General features: G+C 43.3%; 1 protein-coding gene across 1 annotated transcript in view; it reads left to right on the top strand.

Moving 5' to 3' along the window:
- The window catches only part of LOC119946732 (elongation factor 2-like), a 34,348-nt gene that overhangs the window by 1,035 nt on the left and 7,006 nt on the right, over window positions 1–26,307 (top strand). Inside the window, exons 2-11 of the mRNA XM_038768151.1 lie at window positions 5,285–5,499; window positions 6,218–6,399; window positions 6,778–6,989; window positions 7,978–8,156; window positions 18,498–18,603; window positions 18,832–18,945; window positions 19,029–19,167; window positions 19,424–19,619; window positions 20,504–20,762; window positions 21,445–21,552. Of these exons, the coding sequence (XP_038624079.1) occupies window positions 5,285–5,499; window positions 6,218–6,399; window positions 6,778–6,989; window positions 7,978–8,156; window positions 18,498–18,603; window positions 18,832–18,945; window positions 19,029–19,167; window positions 19,424–19,619; window positions 20,504–20,762; window positions 21,445–21,552 (1,710 nt within the window). The remainder of the gene's footprint in view (window positions 1–5,284; window positions 5,500–6,217; window positions 6,400–6,777; window positions 6,990–7,977; window positions 8,157–18,497; window positions 18,604–18,831; window positions 18,946–19,028; window positions 19,168–19,423; window positions 19,620–20,503; window positions 20,763–21,444; window positions 21,553–26,307) is intronic.

A 26,307-nucleotide genomic window follows, 5' to 3' on the forward strand; every position in this document is an offset into this window, starting at 1 on the left:
CTTATCCACAAAATGGGGATTGAATCTTCCTCTCTGTGACTTAAACTCTGAGCCCCATGTGGGGAACTACTGTCATTTGTATTTTATTGGCTGCTTACTGTGTGCAGAGTAATAATAATAATGATGATGGCATTTGTTAAGCGCTTACTATGTGCCAAGCACTATTCTAAGCGCTAGCGTGGATACAAGGTAATCAGGTTGCCCCACGGGCTCACAGTCTTAATTCCCATTTTACAAATGAGGTAACTGAGGCCCAGCGAAGTTAAGTGACTTGCCCAGTGTCACACAGCTGCCAAGTGGTGGAGGTCGGATTAGAACCCGTGACCTCTGATTCAAGCCCAGGTTCTATCCAGTGAGCCATGCTGCTTCTAGTATAGAGTACTGTATTAAGCGCCTGGGAAAGCACAGTACAACAGGAAACAGTGATATTTCCTGCCTGCTACGAGCGTACAGTCTAGAGGGGGGAAACAGACTATACACAAATAAATAAAATTACAGATATGTATATAATCATCCTGGGGCTGGAAGAGCGTAAGAGCAAAGGGAAAAAGGTGGTGCAGAAGGAAGTAGGAGATAGGAAAAGGGGGGTTTACTCTGAAGGCCTCTTGGAGATGTGCCTTTCAATAAGGCTTTTGAAGGTGGGGAGTACTTGTGTGTTGGATTTGAGGAGGGAGGGCGTTTCAGGCCAGAGGCAGGAAAGATCAGTGCTGACGGTTAGCATTAGGGGAGCAAGGACTGGGTTGTAGGAGAGAAGTGAGGGTAAGGTGATGGAGTGCTTAAAGCCAGTGGTGAGTTTTTCTTTGCCATGGTGGTGGATGGGCAACATGGACTTTTGAAGAGGGGAGTGACATTTTCTGAATATTCATTCATTTATTCAATCGTATTTATTGAGCGCTTACTGTGTGCAGAGCACTGTACTTAGCGCTTGGGAAGTACAAGTTGGCAACATAAAGAAACGGTCCCTACTCAACAGTGGGCTCACAGTCTAGAAGGGGGAGAATATGTCCTTTCCAGCCTAACAGTACAGGTAGAGAACATGTAACAGGCATGGAGAAGTTGTGACTTGCCCAAGGTCACAAAGTTGGTAAATCTTGGTGTTGGAATTATAAACCAGATCTGTCTCCTAGGCAGTGTTGCTTCCCAATAAAATATCTCAGATCTAACAAAATTTTTGTTCAGAACAGAATTTCAAAGAAGGTATTTTACTGACTAAACCAGTCAGCCAGTGGGGTTTATTGAGCATAAACTCAGTGCACTGTAATTAGTGCTGTGTGACTTAGGGTAAGTCAACTAACTTCTCTGTGCCTCAGTTATCTCATCTGTAAAATGGGGATTAAGACTGAGCCCCACGTGGGACAACCTGATTATCTTGTATCTACCCCAGTGCTTAGGACAGAGCTTGGCACATAGTAAGCACTTAACAGTACCGTAATTGTTCATATTGTAAAAGTACAGCAGAATTAAGTAGTCGGTGATATTTTGAGTACTGTGTAGATAATATTCCTTCTCAAGGAGTTAACACTCCAGCAAGAAGGCAAATTAGTTTAGAAATAGTATTACAGTTCTTAGAAGCTTAATTTAGAAGTAATTACTTAGCGTAAATTGCAAGCATGGACCCATTTCCAGGAGAGTAACAAAAATGCTTACAATATGACAAGCACTCCATTAAATTGTGGTGTAGATTCATGGCAACTCGACTTATTAATCCATTAAATCGTTTTGTGTGCTTACTGTGTGCAGAGTACTGTACTTGGGAGAGTACATTGAAACGATTCGTGAATGAACAATAAACACATTCCCTGACCACAATAAACCTAGTCTAGAGGGGGAGACGGACAGTAATATAAATAAACAAATTACAGATAAGGACAAAAGGGCTGTGGGTTTGAGAGTGGGGAGGGGAAATTTGAAACAGGCTCTATCAATTAAAGGATTCACAGTTCACGGAGGAAGAACAGGCTTTCCTTGTAGAAGAGAATGACTCTGGAAGTCTCAACCTGGATTCTAATCATGGCTATGATGTACAAGCACCGTCAACAGACCTTGACACATAATAAATGCTTTAATAATAATTACGATAGTAAAGACAGCTTATGGGGCAGACATGTCTGCTTATAAGTGCTCAGTAATTCCATTTTTTGATTGAATGACTTGTGGATACCTAAGTAAATTCTCAAAATGCCAAACAATTTTAGAAGATTTCTTTAAGCACTTCAACCATTCTCAGCCCCGTGACCCTTATATATTCATTCATTCATTCATTCAATCGTATTTATTGAGCGCTTACTGTGTGCAGAGCACTGTACTAAGCGCTTGGGAAGTACAAGTTGGCAACATATAGAGACGGTCCCTACCCAACAGTGGGCTCACAGTCTAGAAGGGGGAGACGGAGAACAAAACAAAACATATTAACCAAATAAAATAAATAGAATAAATGTGTACAAGTAAAATGAATAAATAAATAGAGTAATAAATATGTACAAACATATATACATATATACAGGTGCTGTGGGGAAGGGAAGGAGGTAAGCGGGGGATGGGGAGGGGGAGGAAGGAGGGAGCTCAGTCTGGGAAAGCCTCCTGGAGGAGGTGAGCTTTCAGTAGGGCCTTGAAGGAGGAAGAGAGCTAGCTTGGCGGATGTGGGGGGGGAGGGCATTCCAGGCCAGGGGGATGATCATCATCATCATCAATCATATTTATTGAGTGCTTACTGTGTGCAGAGCACTGTACTAAGCACTTGGGCAGTACAAGTTGGCAACGTATAGAGACAGTAGTCCCTACCCAGCAGTGGGCTCACAGTCTAAAAGGGGGAGACAGAACAAAACCAAACATACTAACAAAATAAAATAAATAGAATAGATATGTACAAGTAAAATCAATCAATAAATAGAGTAAAAAATATGTACAAACATATATACATATATACAGGTGCTGTGGGGGAGGGAAGGAGGTAAGATGGGATAGAGGGGGGACGAGGGGTAGAGGAAGGAAGGGGCTCAGTCTAGGAAGGCATCCTGGAGGAGGTGAGCTCTCAGTAGGGCCTTGAAGGGAGGAAGAGAGCTAACTTGGCGGATGGGCAGAGGGAGGGCATTCCAGGCCCGGGAGATGAAGTGGGCCGGGGGTCGATGGCGGGACAGGCGAGAATGAGGTACGGTGAGGAGATTAGCAGCAGAGGAGCGGAGGGTGCGGGGTGGGCTGCAGAAGGAGAGAAGGGAGGTGAGGTAGGAGGGGGCGAGGTGATGGACAGCCTTGAAGCCCAGGGTGAGGAGTTTCTGCCTGATGCACCGATCGATTGGTAGCCACTGGAGATTTTTGAGGAGGGGAGTAATATGCCCAGAGCGTTTCTGGACAAAGATAATCCGGGCAGCAGCATGAAGTATGGATTGAAGTGGGGAGAGACACGAGGATGGGAGATCAGAGAGAAGGCTGATGCAGTAGTCCAGACGGGATAGGATGAGAGCTTGAATGAATAGGGTAGCGGTATGGATGGAGAGGAAAGGGCGGATCTTGGCAATGTTGCAGAGCTGAGACCGGCAGGTTTTGGTGACAGCTTGGATGTAAGGGGTGAATGAGAGAGTGGAGTCGAGGATGACCCCAAGGTTGCGGGCTTGTGAGACGGGAAGGATGGTAGTGCCGTCAACAGAGATGGGAAAGTCAGGGAGAGGGCCAGGTTTGGGAGGGAAGACAAGGAGTTCAGTCTTCGACATGTTGAGCTTTAGATGGCGGGCAGACATCCAGATGGAGATGTCCATGGGTGATGTGGGCCGGGGATCGACGGTGGGACAGGTGACAATGAGGCATGGTGAGGAGATTAGCAGCAGAGGAGTGGAGGGTACAGGCTGGGCTGTAGAAGTAGAGAAGGGAGGTGAGGTAGGAGGGGGCGAGGTGATGGAGAGCCCTGAAGCCGAGGGTGAGGAGTTTCTGCCTGATGCGTAGGTTGATTGGTAGCCACTGGAGATTTTTGAGGAGGGGAGTAACATGCCCAGAGCGTTTCTGGACAAAGAACCTGGGTAGCGGCGTGAAGTATGGATTGAAGTGCTTGTACCAAGCGCTTAGTACAGTGCTCTGCACACAGTAAGCGCTCAATAAATACGATTGATTGATTGATTGAAGTGGGGAGAGACAGGAGGATGGGAGATTGGAGAGGAGGCTGATACAGTAATCCAGACGGGATAGGATGAGACCTTGAACGAGCAGGGTAGCAGTTTGGATGGAGAGGAAAGGGCGGATCTTGGAAATGCTGTGGAGGTGAGACCGGCAGGTTTTGGTGATGGCTTGGATGTGAGGGGTGAACGAGAGAGCGGAGTCGAGGATGACACCAAGGTTGCGGGCTTGTGAGATGGGAGGGATGGAAGTGCCTTCAACAGTTGCGTCTTAAAGTTAAGAGATTCTGGGCCTGGGAATCAGAACCTGGACTCTGATAACAGCTCTGCAACATGTCTGTTGTGTGACCTTATTTGTACAGTGCTCTGCACACAGTAAGCACTCAATAAATACGATTGAATGAATGAGTGAATAACCTCGGGCAAGTTCTCTGTGCATCAGTTAACTCATCTAAAATGGGAAGTAAGACCTCAGTCTTACTTGGGACAGGGACTCTGTCCAACAAAATGACCTTCTATCTGCCCCAGTGCTTAGAACAACACTGAATGATTAGTATAGTGTGTGACACAAAGTATGCATTTAGAAATGCTATAAAAGCCTATTTTATAGCATTCTCTATCTCCCCTTCTAGACTAAACTCTTTTTAGATAGGGAATAGATACACTAGATGCTGTATTGGAATCTCCCAAGTGCTTAGTACACTGCTGTGTACATAGTAATGCATACAGTAATACCATAGATAATAACTCCCTTATACCCTGTGTATTTTCATTTCTGGGTTCCAGAGAACAAGTCTGTACTCTACATTTTGAAAATGGACAGTTCAGAGTGAATTTAGAAAATAAACTTGTTGTGAGCAGGAAATGTGTGTGTAATGTTGCTGCTATATGGTACTCTCACAAGTGCTTATTACAGGGTTGTGCACAAATAAGTGCTCAATCAATGTGACCTGAGTAAGCCAACCCCACTCTAAGAAATATGGCTAGTGAAACTGAGGAGTATATATATAAACTCTGGAGGGTAGAGCTGTTAATAGGACGTTGAACTGAGTCTAGTGGATACAACTCCAGGTGTAGAGTGCCATCCAGTACTGAAGTCAAACAAAATTTGTGAATTTCTAGGAAGAGCACAAGGGCAAAAATTCTAATGCTTGTTTTTTCTGGGGGCGTTTTGATGCAAGGTGAACTTCACAGTGGATCAAATTCGGGCAATTATGGACAAAAAAGCCAATATCCGAAATATGTCTGTAATTGCCCATGTGGATCACGGGAAATCCACTTTGACTGACTCACTGGTTTGTAAAGCTGGGATTATTGCCTCTGCCCGGGCTGGTGAGACTCGTTTCACCGACACGAGAAAAGATGAACAGGAAAGATGTATTACCATCAAATCCACGTAAGTTTCTTTGATCTCAGTGTTTTGATTAAATATCCTTGAAATTATTCTAATTGAAATATAAAACCTGGGTCAGATAAAGTAGATTCTATAACAGCAATACTATTTAATTATTTACTATACTATTATACTATTTAATATTAAGTGCCGGCTGTGTGCAGAACTGCTGGGAATAAATTTCAGGATAAGAAATAAACACAATCCTTGCCTCAAGAGACTCATACTCCAAGAATAAGATTAGGTATGGAATAGGTGATAGACACAAGGGGGAAACAAAATGAATGTTCTTAAATGTTTAATGTCATTAATTTTCTTCATAGAGTAAAGAATTACCTTCGACATTGAAAACTAAAATTGTGTGGTTCTGTGTGGTTTGGGTATTCTTTCTATTTCTTCTTGCTCTTGGATTTTTGCATTTGCACCGTTTTTCACCCATCCCTCAGCACCACAGTACTTATGTACATGTTCATAATTTATTTGTTAATATTGCTGTCTGTCTTCCCCTTAGACTGTAAGCTTGTTGCAGGCAGGGAACAGACATCGACACTGTTAGATAGTTCTCTCTCAATGAGTCAATCAGCTGTATTTACTGTGTACAGTATAAGAGACACCTTCTCTGCCTATAACAAGCTTATAGTCTGGAGATGGAAAAGCACTTAGAGCAGTGCTATGCCCACAGTAAATGCTCAATAAATATGGTTTGATCAATTGGTTCTAGTGCCATCTCTCTCTTCTATGAGCTATCTGAGAACGACTTAAACTTCATCAAGCAAACTAAAGATGGTTCTGGTTTTCTTATCAACCTCATCGACTCTCCTGGGCATGTGGACTTTTCATCCGAAGTGACAGCTGCTCTCCGGGTCACTGATGGTGCCTTGGTAGTTGTGGATTGCGTATCTGGTGAGCACTAATGTCCTTTTTCTACTATCTGGAGGACGATTTCCCAACGAAATAGCAGACCACAGTTGGTTTCCACAGAAACAGCAAGGCCTAGTGAAAAGAGCTTGGAAGACGTGGATTCTAATCCAAGCTGCCACTTGCTGCTGGGTGACCTCGGGCCTTGACACTTAACTTGCCTAGGGCTCATCTGTAGAATTGCGGATAGGATGCAATTCTCCCTCTCCTTTACATTATGTGCCCTGGATGGGATGGGAAGTTTATCTTATCTGATTGCAGCATATCTGTTCCATTGTTTAGAACAGGGCTTGACACAAGAGAAAGGGCTTAACAAGTACCACATTATTATGGCTTATTATTATTATTATTATTACTCCTTAGGAGTGTGTGTACAGACAGAGACAGTACTACGCCAGGCAATTGCTGAGAGAATTAAGCCTGTTTTGATGATGAATAAAATGGACCGGGCACTCCTTGAGCTGCAGCTGGAACCTGAAGAACTGTACCAGACATTTCAAAGGATTGTGGAGAATGTGAATGTCATCATTTCCACATATGGGGAAGGGGAAAGTGGTCCAATGGGTAATATTATGGTAAGCAAAGAGAAAGACGGTCAGATTTGAAGGTGGGATGAAATGTCTCAATTGGTCAGCAGATTTGAGATGAAAATGACTTTCAACATGGGAATGCAATCAAAAACATTATCACAATTTCTCTGAAGAAATCTGGATCTCCATCATTTGTTGTCACTGCTCCCTCCCCTTAGACTGTATGCCTTATGTAATTCAGGGACTATATCTTATATAAGCCTGGCACAGTGAATGCTTAACATGCCAGTATGATTAATGTAACTAAATAAAAATCTACCCTCAACTTAAGGTTCTCCATTAGCTGGTCTGTCTCAAGGAAATCTCAGAATATTTTAGCGTGGCTTTCTCTTTCTACCAAGCAAGTTTTCTAACCGTTCTAAATTCTTGAATTTCAAGCATGTGACTTGTAGCTCATGACATGAGTACTGAGAATTTCCTTTCCTCTTGTCTTGGCCAAGCAATCATGCCGTCAAGTTCCTGAGAGCAAGATTAATTCTCTCACTTTTCAAATGGTAGTTTTATTTTTTTACTTACAATTATTAATTATATCTATTTTCTTTCTACTTTTTGTCTATTTACATATACCGACTCCCCTGTTAGACTGATGACTTGTTCCCTTGTATCTGCCAATAATTCACTATGATCATAAACCTTTGTTATATTTTCTCCAAACTTATTCTCATAGCTTTTAAGCTGATGTTATGAAAACTTTCTACAGCAATGTTTCTACAGTGCAGAAAGGATTGTCAAAATGAGTGGGTTGCGTATATGAAAAGAACAGCTTATGGTACTTTAAATCCTATACATGATGCCCGGTATAGGATTATATCTATTGGTTTACATCTATATGATACTGGTTTATATCAAGCAATCTGAAGGCAGTTTTTTGTTTTAACTGGAAGTCTTTGGAATTTGGCCACTTGTTAATCTGCCTTTGGAACCATTTAGATAACTGGCATTTCTGGTAACTCATTTTTAATTCAACTTTCAGATTGATCCAGTCCTTGGTACTGTTGGGTTTGGTTCTGGACTGCACGGCTGGGCCTTTACTTTGAAGCAATTTGCTGAGATGTACGTTGCAAAGTTCGCTGCCAAGGGTGAAGGTCAGCTGGGACCAGCTGAAAGGGCCAAAAAAGTGGAGGACATGATGAAGAAGTTGTGGGGTGACAGGTGAGAAATCCTAGGAAAGATAGTCCAATTTCCTTGTAAGTACTGCTAATAGTTGTAATAATGATATTTAAAGTACTTGATATTTAAAGGGCGTGCAAAATACCTCACTGGAGAATTGGAGAAACAATTAAATAGGATATTTAGCAGGGTCTCTGGCCCTCACAGGACCCACAGTCCAAGATGAAAGGTAAAAGACAACAGATAATCGATCAGCGGTATTGGACAGATAGTAAACACAAACAAACAAGGAGAAGATAAAACTGTAAAAACAAATCAAGATCCAGGTTCCCGTATTTCATTCATTCATTCAATCGTATTTATTGAGTGCGTACTGTGTGCAGAGCACTGTACTAAGCGCTTGGGAGGTACAAGTTGGCAACATATAGAGATGGTCCCTACCCAACAGTGTATTTAACCTCTAATGTGCAATAAGAATTTTTCAGAGTAAAAGAAATCCTCCACCTATGAAGTCTGTTCATAATTTTGTATGGGTGCATTACAAATTCTTGTATTCGTACATCTTCAGCTGTCTCTTCAACCCTGACATCTGCAGTCTTGCATTTCCTCCTGCCTTCAGGACATCTACTGGATATCAGCCAATGTTTCAAAATTAACATGATCAAAACAGAACTCCTTGGTTTCTCACCTAAGCCCTGTACTCCCTCTGACTCTTATCAGTGCAGAAAACAATACTATCCTCACAAGCTCATAACCTTAGCATTATTTTCAACTCATCTGTCATTCAACCTATCTATTCAACTATTCAACCTGTAACGAAATCCTGTTGATTCTGCCTTCACAATATTTCAAGAATCTGCCCTTTCCTCTCCATCGCCTCCAACTTAGCTGTCTTTGACCCTAACAATCACCCCTGTCCCTTGGAAACATCCAAATGGGGCTTCACTGCCACTGTCCTCTCCTGGTGATTCTGCTACCCCTCTGGCCATTCATTCTCAAGTCTCTTTCATGAGCCTCCTCTGTCTCCCACCCCCTAACTGTGGGAGTCCCTCAAAGTTCAGTTCTGGCTCCCTTTTCTATACTCCATCTACAGCCACACCCCTTGGAAAACTCATTCATTCCTATGGTTTCAACTAGCATCTATGCAAATGATTCCCAAATCTGCATCTCCAGCCTTATCTCCTTCTCTCCGCAGTCTCACATTTCATCCAGCCTTCAAGACATCTACATCTCTACTTGGATGTTCTGTTGTCACCTCCAAAACAAAACTCTCATCTTCCCACCCAAACCCTGTCCTTACTTTACCATCAATGTAGGCAGCACTACCAACCTTCCTGTTTCACAAGCCCAAAACCTTGATGTAATCCTCGACTCATATCTCTCATTCAAGTCACATAACCAACCTGTCACTAAATCCTGTCAGTTCCCCTAACACAACACTGCTAAAGCCCACCCTTTCCATCCAAACGGCTACCATGTGAATCCAAACACTTAGGTTATCCCACCTTGATTAGTGTATCAGCTTCCTTCCTGCCCTGCCTGTCACTTGTCCAGTCCATACTTCACTCTGCTGCCTGGATCATTTTCCTACAAAAACATTCAGTCCATGTATCCCCACTCTGAAGAACCTCCAGCTGTTGCCCATGAACCTCCACATCAAACAGAAACTTGCTACTGTAGGCTTTGAAGCTCTCAATCTTGCCCACCTGCATCTCCTCACTGCTTTCCTACAACAACCCAGCAAGGCCACTAGTGCCAACATATCTACTCAGTGTATCTCGATTTCTTCTATCTCACCACCAACCTCGCCCACCTCCGTCTCTGGCCTGAACTGCCCTCCCTCTTCATATCAGACAATCACTCTCTCCACCTTCAAAGACTTATTGAGGCAAACTCCAACAGGCCTTCCCTGACACTAAGCCCTCATTTCCTCTTTTCCCACTCACTCCTTAATACACAGCCCTAATTTACTCCCTTTATTCACCCCCCCCCAGCCCCAAATTACTTATGTACATAACTGTAATTTGTTCATATTAATGGCTATCTCCCCCTCTAGAGTAAGCTTGCTGTGGGCACAGAATGTGCCTACCAATTCTGTTGCATTGTTCTCTCCCAAGCACTTAGTACAGTGCTCTGCACACAGTAAGTGCTTAATGAATACGATTGATTGATTCCATCTAAACTGCTACTACACTATTTCAAACACTTCCTTTCCCCCTCTAGACTGACATTATTATGAGCAGGGAATGTGCCTGTTTGTTGTAGTATTGTATGTTCTCCCAAACTGCTTAGTCGAATGCTCTGCACACAGTAATTGATCAACACATACGATTGAACGCATTGTTATTATGATTATTATTATTATGGTATTTGCTAAGTGCTTACTATGTGCCAAGCGCTGTTCTAAGCGTTGGGGTAGTTACAAGGTAATCAGGTTGTCCCAAGTGGGACTCACAGTCTTAATCCCATTTTACAGATGAGGTAACTGAGGCACAGAGAAGTTAAGTGGCTTTCCCAAGGTCACCCAGCAGACAAGTGGCAGAGCTGAGATTAGAACCCACAACCTCTGACTCCCAAGCCCGTGCTCTTTCCACTGACATGCAGCTTCTATGATTGAACGAACACACACACACACACGCGCACACACGCACACATCCCCCCACCACCTCCCACCCCCCCACCCCCTACTACTACAGACTTCTCACTCCTTAAACCTCGATTGGCTCTTCCTCTCCCCTGGTGACAAAACTGAAACCATCGGGCACATACCCTATAAAATTTCAACTTCACCCTCCTCAACTCCTTCTTGCCCTCCTATTCCACTCCTCCTTCCTTTTGGACTATCTTTCATGAGGAGATTTCTCGCCTGCTTTAAATATCTCCACCCATCTGCACCTCTGACCCCACTGCCTCAGTTTTCACCTCGCCCCCCCGCCCCCACTCCCACCTCACCTCCCTTCTGTCCTTCTACAGCCCAGCCCGCACCCCCCCCCCCCCCCCCCCCCCCCCGGCCGCTAATCTCTTCACCATGCCTCGTCCTCACCTGTCCCGCTGTCGACTCCCGGCCCACGTCATCCCCCTGGCCTGGAACGCCCTCCCTCCGCACATCCGCCAAGCTAGCTCTTTTCCTCCCTTCAAGGCCCTACTGAGAGCTCACCTCCTCCAGGAGGCCTTCCCAGACTGAGCCCCCTCCCCACCCCCCCGCCTTACCTCCTTCCCCTCCCCACAGCACCTATATATATGTATACATGTTTGTGCATATTTATTACTCTATTTATTTATTTACTTTATTTGTACATATTTATTCTATTTATTTTATTTTGTCAATATGTTTTGTTTTGTTCTCTGTCTCCCCCTTCTAGACTGTGAGCCCACTGTTGGGTAGGGACCGTCTCTATATGTTGCCAACTTGTACTTCCCAAGCGCTTAGTACAGTGCTCTGCACACAGTAAGCGCTCAATAAATACAACTCAATGAATGAATGAATTAAAAGAAAAAACCACAAACACTATAAAAAAACCCACTTTCATCCATTGTTTCCCTCTATGACTGCAGTCTTCAACCACTCACTTCTGATAGACCTTTTCCCTGTGCTTCCAAAACCCACCCAAGTCTTCTCTATCCTAAAAAACCCACTCTTCATTCCATTGCCCAATCCAGTGACTCTCTCCTTTCATTCATTCATTCAATCGTATTTATTGAGCGCTTACTGTGTGCAGAGCACTGTACTAAGCGCTTGGGAAGTACAAGTTGGCAACATATAGAGACGGTCCCTACCCAACAGTGGGCTCACAGTCTCTTATTATTCTTGCCCTACCTCCTCAAACAGATTGTTTACACACATTGTCTCCATTCATTTTCCTCCGCCTGTCTACTAAACTTACATAGTCTGGCTTTGTACCCATCATTACAATGAAAACACTCTTTTCCATGTCACCAATAACTTCCTCTGCCCTAACTCCAGTTAGGCTCTTACTCTAATCCTTTGTGACCTCTCAACAGTACCTGTCACTGTGGACTATGCCTTTCTATAAACACCATCAAATCTCAATTCTTCTGACACTGTCCTCTCCTGGTTCTCCTTCTGTATCTCTGGTGGCTTCTTCTCATGTTTGCTGGCTCTTCTGTTTCCCACTCTCCAACTCCTTAAAGTGCAGTTCTGAGCCTCCTTCCATTTTCAACCTACACTCAATTTTTTAAAAAGGTATTTCTTAAGCACTTACTATTTGCCAGACACTAATAATAATAATTACAGCATTTGTTAAGCACTTACTATGTGCCAGGCCCTATACTAAGCACTGGGATGACACATGTAAATGGGTTTGGACCCAGACCCTGACCCACACAGGGCTCACAGTCTTCACCCACATTTTACAGATGAGGTAACTGAGGCACGCAGAGGTTAGGTGGCTTTCCCAAGTCCACACAGCAGACAAGTGGCTTAGTACAGTGCTCTGCACAGTAAGTGCTCAATAAATACGACTGACTGACTGAATGAATGAATGAATGAATGAAGTGGCGGAGATGGGACTAAAACCCATCACCTTCTGATTCCCAGGCCCGTGCTCTAACCACAACACCAAGCTGCTTTTCTAAGCACTATACTAAGCACTAAGAGGTAGATACATGCTAATCAGGTTGGACACAGTCCATGCCCTACATGGGGCTCATAGTCTTCATCCCTACTTTACAGATGAGGTAACTGAGGTACAGAGAATTTACATGACTTGACCAAAGTCACACAATGGAAAAGTGGCAGAACTGGGATTAGAACCCAGTTCTTTCTGACTCCCAGGCCCGCACTCTATTTACATTTTCCTCATCCGTAAAAGAGGGATTAACTCCTACCCGCTCCTAAATAAACTGTGAGTGCCATGTGGGACCTGGTTGTGCCCAAATTGACAATCTTTTACTTACCCCAGCGCTTAGAACACAGTTTGTGCTTAACAAATACTAATTCCTCCTCTTCTGCATTCCAGCACTTCCCTCTTCTCAAGCCAACCTATTTACAGTGACTCATCCTTAACTCTCTCATGCTCAACCTCTTGCTCATGTCCTCTTCTGCCTGGAACTGTCCCTCTTTCACAACTGGCAGACCACTGATCTCCTCATCTTCAAGGCCCTGCTAAACTTACATCTGTGTGTCAGAAAGCCTTTCATGATTAAAGGCTCATTTTCCTGCCCTATTCCTCCCCTGTAAAGCCACTTAAGCACTTCTGCATCACCTAAGCACTTGGGAACTTATGTGCACTTACTGCACTTACGTACATAGCTTTCATCTCTATTACTTCCTCCTGCCTGGAATTCTTATACAGGTTGCCTTCCCGGTAAGTTGGTAAATTTCTGGAGGACAGAGATCATGTCTATTAACTCCTCTGTACTCTGCCAAGTGCTTAATACAATCCTCAATTCAGAGCAAGTGCTCAGTAAACGGCTGGTTGTTAAATAAGTAATACTTCTCTCCCATATTCCCCTTCCCCATAAATCTGCCTTGTTCCCATCCAATTTTCTAAAGTCATCATGCTCCATCTGGACTCCATACCCAACCTGCCTTCTCTGAACACAAATCGACACCCTCAATACTGCCCCTCAACTAAACTCAACTCCTATGCCCCTTTCTCCCTCTGCTGAACTCATAGCACAGAACTGAAGCCGTGGATAATAATAATAATAATAGTAACGATGTTGTTTGTTGAGCGCTTGCTGTGTGCCAAGCACTGTTCTAAGTACTGGGACAGATACAAGGTAATCAGGTTGTCCCATGTGGGGCTCACAGTCTTTAATCCCGATTTGACAGATGAGGGAACTGAGGCACAGAGAAGTTAAGTGACTTGCCCAAGGTCATACAGCAGACAAGTGGGGGAGCCGAGATTAGAACCCATGACCTCTGACTCCCAAGCCTGGGCTCTTTCCACTAAGCCACACTGCTTCTACGATCCTCCTCAGTGATCCACCTATTTACATCCAACTTATTTATGTGCTTACTGATTTATCAATCAATTATTGGTAAACACTGTGTGCAGAGCACAACACTAAGAAGTAGGAAGAGTTGGCAGATGTGTTCCCTGGGCACGGAAGTTTATGGTCTACACAGGGAAATAGCAGAGTAGCGCTAGGATAAATACTAGAGTGTAAGAATATTTACACAAACGTTATAGGGGATGGGACGAATATCCGAATGCTTAAAGGGTACACTGCTAGAATTCACAGTCAACACAGGAGAGAGCAAATAGGACAAATAGAAGCTTAGTCTGGGAAGGACTTTTAGAGAAGATGTCATCTTAGGAAGTTTTGAAATTGGGAACTATAGCGGACTGTTGGATATGAAGGAGGAGGGAATGTTTCGGAGTTTTTTTAGTCGTATTTGTTAAGGCTTACGATGTGCCAGACACTGTACTAAATGCTGGGATAAATACCAGATAATCAAACAAAATCAATCAATTGTATTTATTCAGTGCGTACTATCTGCAGAGCACTGTACTAAGCACTTGGGAGAGTTCGATACAACAGAATTATCAGACACGTTCACTGCCCATCACAAGCTTACAGTCTAGAGGGAGTTTATGGCTGAGAGGGGTCTAATCAGCCCATGCCAGATGTGGGGCTCACAGCACATTTTTTTTTTTTTTTTTTGTCAAGTGGTTATTATGTGCCAGGCACTTTATTTACTGAGCCCTGGGTTAGATACAAGTTAATCAGGTTGGACAAAGTCCCTGTCTCAGATAGGGCTCACACTCTTAATCCCCATATAGGCAAAGAGGAGCTAAGTAACTGGCCCAAGGCCACACATCAGACAGATGGCCTGGCCCCCAGGCCCACGCTCTTTTGATTAAGTCAGTCGGTTGTATTTACTATACTAAGAATTTGGGAGCATACAATGTACCAGCCACGTTCCCTGCCCATAACAACTTTACAAGCCTTGAGAGGGAGACAGATGTCAGTATAAATAAATAAAATTACAGATCTGTACATCAGTGCTATGGGGCTGGGAGGGGGATGCATAAAGGGAGCAAGGCAGGATGATGCAGAAGGAAGTAGGAGAAGAGGAAAGGAGGACTTGGTAAGAAAAAGCCTCTTGGGAGAGATGGGCCTTCAATAAGGCTCTGAAAGGGGGAGAGTACTGTAACTGTCTGACAGACATGATCACTCCTCAGCTCCACTGACCTCCAGAGTGCTCCATCCCACCTCACCCACTCACCAATTTGGTCACACACTCAATCTCATCACCTCTAGCCACTGCACAGTCACTACCCTCTCCAACTCTGAAATCCCTCTGAAATCTGATCACGGCCCCCTCATGGGGAGACTAACTGTCTGACAGACATGATCATTCCTCAGCTCCACTGACCTCCAGAGTGCTCCATCCCACCTCACCCACTCACCAGTTTGGTCACAAACTCAATCTCATCATCTCTAGCCACTGCACAGTCTCTACCCTCACCAACTCTGAAATTCCTCTGAAATCTGACCATGACCTCCTCACCTGCCTTCTCTCCCACACACTTCGTCCCCACAATTCTGTACTGTCCCGCCACAGAGATCTCCAAATTTTTGACTCCATACAATTTTCTCAACTCATCATGCCCCATTTAGTCTCCATACCCAAACTACCTTCCTTTGATCACCAAATTGATCACCCTCTCCACCGAACTCAGCTCACTTGCTCCCCTATCCTTTTGTTGATCTCAAACCACTAACCCACAGCTCTGGATCACCTCTACAGTCCAACTCCTTCAATCCTGTGCATGAGGCACAGAGTGCTGCTAGAAGAAATCTAGATATCGGACCAATGTCATCCAAGTTTATCCTTGCGCGCTTTAACTCTGCCCTCTCCTTTACCCGGCAAAATTACTTCTCCATTCTTATTGACAACCATGCCCATCACAGGTTGTTCCACATCTTTAACTCCCTCCTTAAACCCCCACCTCCCCCATCCCTTGCCCCTAGTGTCCTGGACACCAATTTTCATCAAGAAAATTTACTCTATCAGGCGTGACCGCCCTAAAACCTCCCTGCCCCTCTCCAGTCCCTTCCCTTTTTTGCCCCTTCTTCAACTCCCCCATCCTTCCCAGCAGTATCTCTAGAGTAAATCTCCTGCTTTACTCAATCCACCTCCTCCATGTGTGCATCTGGACCCCATTCCTTTCTCTCCTTATCAAAACAGTTGCCTTCTTCCATCTTCCCTCCTTAATTGCTATTTTCAACTGTTCACTCTCCAACAGCTTCTTCCCTACTGCATTCAAACATGCCCATATCTCCCTTATCTTAAAAAACCCTCCCTAGACCCCACTGCTCCCTCCAGTTATTGCTCCACCTCCCTCCTACCATTCCCCTCCAACCTTCTTGAGCGAGCTGCCTACACCCACTGTCTCAAGTTTCTCACCTTCAGTTTTCTCTTACTGTCCCACACAGGCCGCACAGTCTTCATCCTCATTTTACAGATGAGGTAACTGAGGCACAGAGAATTTAAGTGGCTTTCCCATGGCCACACAGCAGGCAAGTGGTGGAGCTGGGATTAGAACCCATGACCTTCTGACTCCGAGGCCTGTGCTCTATCCACTACACCAAGCTAATACAGTCTCCCTCCTACCCTGCCTCAGTTCTGCTACACCAAGTCTGCAAATTCTGCAGTAACACCAAGCCACTCAGTAACTGTCTCATCCCACTGCTAATGCCTTGCCCACATCTTGGCTCCTCCTTCCCCTCCCCAAAGCACCTGTATGTATGTCTGTACAGATTTATCACTCTTTTTGTTTGACTTGTACATATTTACTCTTCTATTTATTGTGTTAATGATAATAATTCATTCATTCATTCAATCGCATTTATTGAGCGCTTACTGTGTGCAGAGCACTCTGCTAAGCGCTTGGGAAGTACAGGTTGGCAACATATAGAGATGGTCCATACCCAACAGTGGGCTCATCATTATGTTGCCAACTTGTACTTCCCAAGCGCTTAGTACAGTGCTCTGCACACAGTAAACGCTCAATAAATACGATTGAATGAATGAATGATTATACAAGGTAATCAGGTTGTCCCACGTGGGGCTCACAGTCTTCATCCCCATTTTACAGACGAGGGAACTGAAGCACAGAGAGGTTAAGTGACTTGCCCAGAGTCACACGGCTGACAAGTGGCAGAGAAGGGATTAGAACCCACGACCTCTGACTCCCAAGCCCGGGCTCTTTCCACTAAGCAACGCTGCTTCCATAATAACTCACAGTCTAGAAATAATGATGGCATTTATTGAGGGCAAAGCACTGTTCCAAGCACTGGGGAGGTTGCGGGGTGGTCAGGTTGTCCCACGGGGGGCTCACAGTCTTCATCCCCAGTTTCCAGATGAGGGAGCTGAGGCCCAGAGGAGTGATGTGACTTGCCCAGGGTCGCACAGCTGACAAGTGGCGGAGGCGACATTTGAACCCATGACCTCTGACTCCAAAGCCCGGGCTCTTTCCACTGAGCCACGCTGCTTCTCTAATGATGTGCATCCAGCTTTATTTCTATTTATTCTGACAACTTGACACCCGCCCACATGTTTTGTTTTGTTGTCCGTCTCCCCCTTCTAGACTGTGAGCCCGTTGTCGGGTAGGGGCCGTCCCTATATGTCGCCAACTTGTACTTCCCAAGCGCTTAGTACAGTGCCCTGCACACAGTAAACGCTCAAGAAATACCATGAGTGAATGAATCTTCCCTTGGTCCTGGAATTTCTGCCCTCTTCATATCAGGTAATAATAATAATTTTAATACTTGTAAAGCACTTACTAAGTGCCAAGCACTGTTCTAAGCACTAGGGGAGATACAGGGTAATCAGGTTGTCCCACACAGGGCTCATAGTCTTAATCCCCATTTTCCAGGTGGGGTCACTGAGGCACAGAGAAGTTAAGTGACCTGCCCAAAGTCACACAGCTGACAAGTGGCGGAGCCGGGATTAGAACCCATGACCTCTGACTCCCAAGCCCACACTGTTTCCACTGAGCCAAGCTGCTTCTCAGGCTCATGATAGCTTACCATTCTCCCCTCCTTTAAAACAAAAAGTCTTATAAAATCACATCTTCAACTTGCCTTCCTTTACTAAGCCCACATTTTCCCTATTTGTCCTCACCTATGCATCCACTGTGTCTTTATCTGTGCAGTCCTTAAGCACTTTGGTACGTCAAGTCCATGGCACTGAAGGAGTAATCCTATACTCTATTTCCCCTATATGGAATTTATTTTAACGCTTGTCTCTGAAGATTTTAGGCTCCCTGTGGACAAGACTTCATCTGCCAAGTGCTCAGTAAATACTGTTAATGTGATTGGATGTACCGTGGAAATGAAACCCCCAGTTATTTAGCTCAGAATTGTGCCTCTGATGGTCTTTAAGTTGGCTGAATTTCTTTTTAGGTTTTTTGATTCTGCCAATGGCAAGTTTAGCAAATCTGCCACCAGCCCTGATGGAAAAAAATTGCCCAGAACTTTTTGTCAACTCATTTTGGACCCCATCTTCAAAGTAGGTAATTAGTCCAAACTCAATTCACTGTATTTATCCTAAAGTCATGTCACTGAATTATGTTTGGTGTGCATATCGTGTGTAAAGGTTTTGACTTAATGTCTACAGGTAAAGTCCTAAAATCTGACTGACAATTATTTTGGATACTGAATTAATTGTGAGACCAGTTGGCTTGATTTCAGAAGAGTTCTGCAAGTTGGTTCTTAGTTTTGGCATTTTGTGTTAAAGGTTTTTGATGCAATTATGAACTTCAAGAAAGAGGATACCACTAAACTGATTGAGAAGTTAGATATCAAGTTGGACAGTGAAGACAAGGACAAGGAGGGCAAACCTCTTCTGAAGGTAAAAAGTGTCATTTGTGTGTTCTTATGTAAAACTGCAGGACCCGAAAATTGTTTCTTGCTGAATTTAGATTTTATGTTTAGGCTGTGATGAGACGCTGGTTACCTGCTGGAGATGCTCTGCTTCAGATGATCACCATTCATCTGCCTTCCCCTGTGACAGCTCAGAAATACCGCTGTGAACTTCTGTATGAAGGCCCTCCTGATGATGAGGCTGCTATAGGTTTGTGCTGAGGTTTTTCTAAGGTATTTGTTACCACTGTTGCAAATACTGGTACCCTAAGCACTGAGGGTAGGTACAAATGAATTAGATCAGACACAGTCCCTATCCTGGGGCTCACGATGTGAGGATCTGAGAGATTTACTAAATCCGTTTCATGTTGGTTACTGTGATTTTTTTTTTTCCTATTTCCCAGTATGAACATCAGAGTTGCCTCTACAGAGGAAGCTTCCCGTCAATTACTCACTTTATTTTTCAGGTATTAAGAGTTGTGATCCTAAAGGTCCCTTAATGATGTACATCTCTAAAATGGTTCCAACCTCAGACAAGGGTCGCTTCTATGCCTTTGGACGGGTCTTTTCTGGTGTTGTTTCCACTGGCCTGAAAGTCAGAATTATGGGACCAAATTATACTCCTGGCCGGAAAGAAGATCTGTACTTGAAGCCAATCCAAAGGTTGGTAAACAGGCTATGCATATATCCTCAATTTCTAAAATAATTAAATTTCTTTATGATCTGAGTTTGGATTATTACATTCAAAATTTTATGGTTATAATAACCAGTAGCTAATGTTTTATTGGACTCTTCTGGTTTATATTCACATAATGTATTTGTTGTTTTGTGCGAAGTTCTTTACAGCCAGATTGCCAAATTTGTAGCAGTTTAGTGAAAAGTCAAGTGTTGTTTTTCATAACCAAACTCCTTGCTTCATTTGCTTCTGTTACTATGTAATCGTGAGCTCTAATTCTCTTACTAATTGAGGAAAGGAACCTCACTTCCTCTTACTGTGTGTAAAAGTGGCAGTTATCCCATTCATTCATTCAGTTGTATTTATTGAGCGCTTACTTTGTGCAGAGCACTGTACTACGCACTTGGAAAGTACAGTTTAGCAGTGTTCATAGTAACAGTGGGTAGTTTTCCAGGAAGACTACACCGAGGAATTGAATGTTTGCTACAGTTAATGTGAAAAAATTTCAAGCTCTTGGAGTAACGAATAATTTTTCCAGTAAAGATGGACAAGGACTGGATTGTGGTGCTTACTAACTGCTGGAGTAGATACAAGATAATCAGATAGGACACAGTCCCTGTCCCTCATGGGACTCACAGCATAAGGGGGAGTGGAAGGAGATATTTCAATCCCCATTTTACAGATGAGGAAACTGGAACATAGAAGTTAAGTGTCTTGCTCAAGATCGCACAGCGGCCAAGAGTCTGCTGTGTCCTCCCAGCCCTGAGCTTTTTCTACTAGGCCATGCTGTTCCAAGCAACTTTACTTTTTTGTATCTATGGAAATGCACTCCTTCCTTGCCATGTAACTAATCTGTAATTTTCCTCTTCAGAACAATTTTGATGATGGGCCGTTATGTTGAGCCTATTGAAGATGTGCCTTGTGGTAACATTGTTGGTCTGGTTGGGGTGGATCAATTCCTTGTGAAGACTGGTACCATCACCACTTTTGAGCATGCTCATAACATGAGGGTAATGAAGTTCAGTGTCAGTCCTGTGGTGAGAGTAGCTGTTGAAGCAAAGAACCCAGCTGATTTGCCTAAACTGGTGGAAGGCCTCAAGCGTTTGGCCAAATCTGATCCTATGGTTCAGGTAAGTTCCATTCAGTCATATGAATCAATCAGTGGTGTGTAGCACTTACTGGTACAGACCACTGTCTTAAAGGCATGGATAATGCAATACAATAAAGTACTAATATGAGTACATGAATTACGGTTCTGTAATGTACATTAATGTGTAAGGGGTTGAAGATAGGGTGAGTGTCGAGTTCCTAAAGGATACAGTTCCAAGTGTGTGAAGTAAGAAGTCTGAAGACTTCTCAGTATAATGAATAGATTACAGGAAAATGTAGTATTTCTTAATAAGCACATATTTTGTGACCTGCCAGGAGATAGCCTGGATAACACGAATTGACTGAATACAACAATGATTAAAATAATGCTCCTAAGCACTGAAATAAAGATTTGACTCCATGACAACCTCAGATCTCAGGGCAAGGTCTGCTTATGCCAAATCTATTGTAATGTGGTTTCCCAAGTGCTTAGTACAGTTCTCTGCACAAAGTAAGCATTTAATAAATATTTGTTGATTTACTACAGTGTCTCTGTTTTCTAAACAGAACCTAAGTGTCTAGATGAGCTAAAGGTGCTATTGAAAATACTAGTTTAGACTGTTGAGTTTTTTTGAATTATTAAAATTATTTAATTATTATTTGTATTACATATTATTATTATATTCCATATTATTATATTATTTACCCTGATTTGTTTTTCAGTGTATCATTGAAGAGTCTGGAGAACATATTATTGCTGGTGCTGGAGAGTTGCACCTGGAAATCTGCCTAAAGGATCTTGAAGAGGATCATGCATGTATTCCCATTAAGGTAAACCCTTCCCTGAGTTACTGCACAGTAGTAGGGAAAATGAATTTTTCTCCCAAAAGTGTGCCACTGGCCAACAGTTTGGACTTGGGTGGCTACTTGCTCTATTGTTCTTTGAGAACCAGGCAGATTGCTTCTTGGATGATTGTGTGTTTGTGAAATAATGAACCCAGTTTTGCAATTCCCACCCTAGATCAAGTATCAGCATTTCCAACCTCCATAGGTTTTATAAGGAATCCACTCTGTATGTCACTAGCTTGGAGTTCATGGGGCAACTGGCCCTGAAACACTGGACCCCTACAAACAGACAGTGTATTCCTTCATTGTAGCAGCTCAGCAGAGCAACAACAAAAGGACGTGCCCTGTGAGGATGAAACCCTTTCAGCCCATTCTGTGACTAATTTGATGTAAATTTTGAGACATCCAAACTCTTTGGTGCGTCCTTGCCTATACTCACCCTACAAACAGCACTGCATTTAAAGACTGAAATGTGGAGGGGTTTCCTTAGAGAAGCAGCGTGGCTCAGTGGAAAGAGCACAGGCTTTGGAGTCAGAGGTCATGGGTTAAAATGCCGGCTCCGCCAGTTGTCAGCTGTGTGACTTTGGGCAAGTCACTTAACTTCTCCCCCTTTTAGACTGTGAGCCCACTGTTGGGTAGGGACTGTCTCTGTATGTTGCCAACTTGTACTTCCCAAGTGCTTAGTACAGTGCTCTGCACACAGTAAGCGCTCAATAAATCCTATTAATTGAATTGGTATTCCTGACAAGGGACATTCCCAGGTCTTGGTATGCCCCCATACCAAGGGGTAAATTCCCAGCTGTACATGTTGCATCCCAGCCTCATGGGAAAGCCTTATGGGACTGAGTTGTGCACATCCAAAAGAACCCTGTGGGTTCTCCTACAGATGTATTGTCAATACCTGTCAAAGTTTTTAACATCCAGTGAAGGGGGGAATTCACATTCAATCTCCAAGGATTCTATATTAGATACCTCCACTTCATACAGAAGTCAATGACTTTAGGACATTCAGTCAGCTCCCTCCTGTTACCTTGCTGATCTTTGAAACCCAACCTACACACTTTACACCACTAACACCAACCTACCTGATCATTCAGTTATTTTTTGAGTGCTTACTGTGTGCAGAGCACTGAACTTAGGAGAGTTCAGTGTAACAGAGTAGAAAGACAAGTTCCCAACCCATAACAAGCTTTTAGTGTAGAGAAAGAGGCAGGTATTAAAATAAATTGTGGATATGTATGTAAGTACTCTGGGACTGAGGGCAGGGTGAATAAAGGGGACCGATATAAGTGCAAGAGCAGTGTAGAAGAGAGAGAGAGTAGGGTAAGTGAGTTTACTGGGGGAAGGCCTCTTGGAGATGTGCTTTTAATAAGACTTTGAAGGCAGGGAAGAGAGATCATCTGTCAGGTATTTTAAGGGAGGGAGTTTCTGGCCAGAAGTAGGATATGGGCAAGGGGTTCGCAGAGAGATAGATGAGGTTGGGGTACAGTGAGTAGACTGGTGTTATATGAGTAAATTGAGCAAGCTGGGTTATAATAGGAAGTAGGAACTTCCCACTTTCCCATCCAAACTTAGTTCTCCTCCTTTCTATTTTCGTATCATGGACAACACCATTACACTCCCTGTCTCACAAATGGGCATTATCCTTGACTTATCTCTTATTTCATTCATTCATTCATTCATTCATTCAATTCAGTTGTATTTATTGAGCGCTAACTGTGTGCACAGCACTGTACTAAGCGCTTGGGAAGTACAAGTTGGCAACATATAGAGACGGTCCTTACCCAACAGTGGGCTCACAGTAAACACAAACAGTGGGGATAGATTTTTTAGAACACGGGGCCTGCTACAATAGTGAACCTGCCTGAGCCCATAGATAACAGGATTTGCTAGAATAAGAAAAAACAAATAGAATCCCTTTAGTGGACCAGCTGTCTACTTAACAGTTCTGTGAATTATCTGGGTAAAGACATGATTAGCTGCAGCTGACTAACTTTACAAATTAAAAAGTGTCGATACAGATATGATTTATAGCTGCTAGACTTGTATAAAAGAGGCAGATTGTAGACCGACATTGCTGCAAATTTCCTTATGTTAATTTTTTTTAGAAAGACAATGCAGTAGAACCTGATATTTCCCCCCCTCTAATCAACACAGAAGTTATTCATTATGTGCTTAGTGCTGGGGTAGATAAAAGATAACCGGACTGTACCTCACCAAAACAGAAATAGAATTTCAAATTTATTTTTTAGAGCAGGGTAGCTGGCCTGCTGCCAAGCATATATTTTCAAAGAAAATATGCAAAGACTGGAGTCAAAGAAGAAGCTGTATATATTTTGCTCAGGCAGTTTATCACCACTTTGCCGGAGGAGAACTAGAGTGGAGTTAAATCCCTTCATAATCTCTTATTTATTTATTATTTATTTATTTCCTTATTCTGCACATTTAATCTGTCAGTGAAATTCTACTGGTTGTACCTTCACACCTTCACACCTTCCCTAGAATCTGCCCTTTCCCCTCCTACCAAACTGCTTCCATATTGTTCCAAGTACCTATCTTTTTGCTCCTTAACTAATAATAATGGTGGTATTTGTTAAGCCCTTACTATGTGCCAAACAATGTTCTAAGCTCTAGATACAAGGTAGTCAGGTTGTCCCACATGGGGCTTACAGTCTTAATCCCCATTTTACAGATGAGATAACTGAAGCCCAGATAACAGTAATAATGATGGTATTTGTTAAGTGAAGTGACTTGCTCAAAGTCACACAGTAGTCAAGTGTCAGAGTCGGGATTAGAACTCATGACCTTTTGACTCCCGGGCCCATGCTCTATCCACTACATCATGCTCCTCTAGCTTCCTTCCTGATCTCACCATTGACCTTAGAGTATTCAGTCACCTTGCCCCCTCCTACCTCACCTAGCTACTATCCTACTACAACCCTGGCTGGAAGCTTGGTTCCTCTAATGCTAGTCTTCTTATTTTAACTCGATTTTGGCTTTTTCTGTGACAACTTCTTGCCCACATCCTGACTGTGACCTGGAACTCCCTTCCTCCTAATATCAAACAGATAATTGCTCTCCCCAACTTCAAAGCCTTATTGAAGGCCCATTTCCTCCAAGAAGCCTTCTTTGATGAAGCCCTCCTCTCCCATTCACTTCTGCATCACCTTGACTTGCTTCTTCATTCATCTTCTCAGTCCCACAGCACATACGTATATAGCTCCATCCCCCCATCTTACCTCCTTCCCTTCCCCACAGCACCTGTATATATGTTTGTGCATATTTATTACTCTATTTATTTATTTATTTATTTTACTTGTGCTTATCTAGTCTATTTATTTTATTTTGTTAATATGTTTGGTTTTGTTCTCTGTCTCCCCCTTTTAGACTGTGAGCCCACTGTTGGGTAGGGACTGTCTCTATGTTGCCAACTTGTACTTCCCAAGCGCTTAGTACAGTGCTCCGCACACAGTAAGCGCTCAATAAATACAATTGATGATGATGATGATACCTCATTTCTTAGCTAAGACTCCTTGTTGGTGCATGTCCAGATTTTTGTTGGCCCATCCTTGTGACTCTAGATCTGAACGTAACGGATCAAGTAGAAGTTTCTAATTTCACCAAGGGTAACACTCCAAAGAAATCTCTCTGTCCTTTGTCTCTCCCCGTTAAAGATAATAATAATAATAATAATATTTTTGGGCATTTACCATGTGCCATGCATTGTTTTAAACACTGGTAAGCTCTGTAGTAGAAACAAGTCAAATAGGTTGTCCCTATTTTACAGAAAAGGTAAGTGGCTTGCCCGAGGTCACACAGCAGACAAATGGCAGAGGCAGGACTAAAACTCTTGTTCTCTGACTCCCAAGCCCGTGCTCTTTACGTAGGCCACACTGCTTCATCTGGGTCCTATTGCTTGAGAAAGAAAAGGGGGATTGTAGCCTAACTGGGACTAGTTGGCAGTCACTAAGTAGGAGGAGAAGATGTATTAACCCAGGTTCTTACTGACATGGGTACCACTACCAGATGTGTATACTTTGTTTAAAATGGTCAGGCAAATATGTATAGGTGCAACAATTACATTTCCCACTGTAACCACTTCCTAAGGTAAGTGTAGGTTCTGGACCCAGAGTCCAGGTGCAGGGTTGAGAAACAATGTAAATTAACAAACAGCTTTTTACCATCTTCCAGTTTTACACTTCACATATCTTCATCAATGCTGATAATGCCAACAACAAATAATAACAATCCTGGGGAGTTTCCAGTTTCATAGTTCAATTCTGTCCATGTACTGGTGATGTTAAGTAGTAGGGCCTTAAGTGGTATCTTGACTTTCATTCATTCATTCATTCAATCGTGTGTATTGAGCGCTTACTGTGTGCAGAGCACTTTACTAAGCGCTTGGGAAGTACAAGTTGACAACATATAGAGACAGTCCCTAACCAACGGCGGGCTCACAGTCTAGAAGGGGGAGACAGACAGCAAAACAAGACATATTAATAAAATAAATAGACTAAATATGTACAAATAGAATAAATGAATAGAGTAATAAATATGTGCAAACATATATACATACATACAGGTGTTGGGAGGGGAAGGAGCTAGGGCGGGGAGGAGAGGGAGAGGAAGGAGGGTGCTCAGTCTGGGAAGGCCTCCTGGAGGAGGTGAGCTCTCAGTAGGGCTTTGAAGGGAGGAAGAGACAGCTAGCTAGGTGGATGTGCGGAGGGATGGCATTCCAGG

The sequence above is a fragment of the Tachyglossus aculeatus genome, chromosome Y3 (genome assembly GCF_015852505.1).
Source record: "Tachyglossus aculeatus isolate mTacAcu1 chromosome Y3, mTacAcu1.pri, whole genome shotgun sequence".
Taxonomy (NCBI): Eukaryota; Metazoa; Chordata; class Mammalia; order Monotremata; family Tachyglossidae; genus Tachyglossus; species Tachyglossus aculeatus.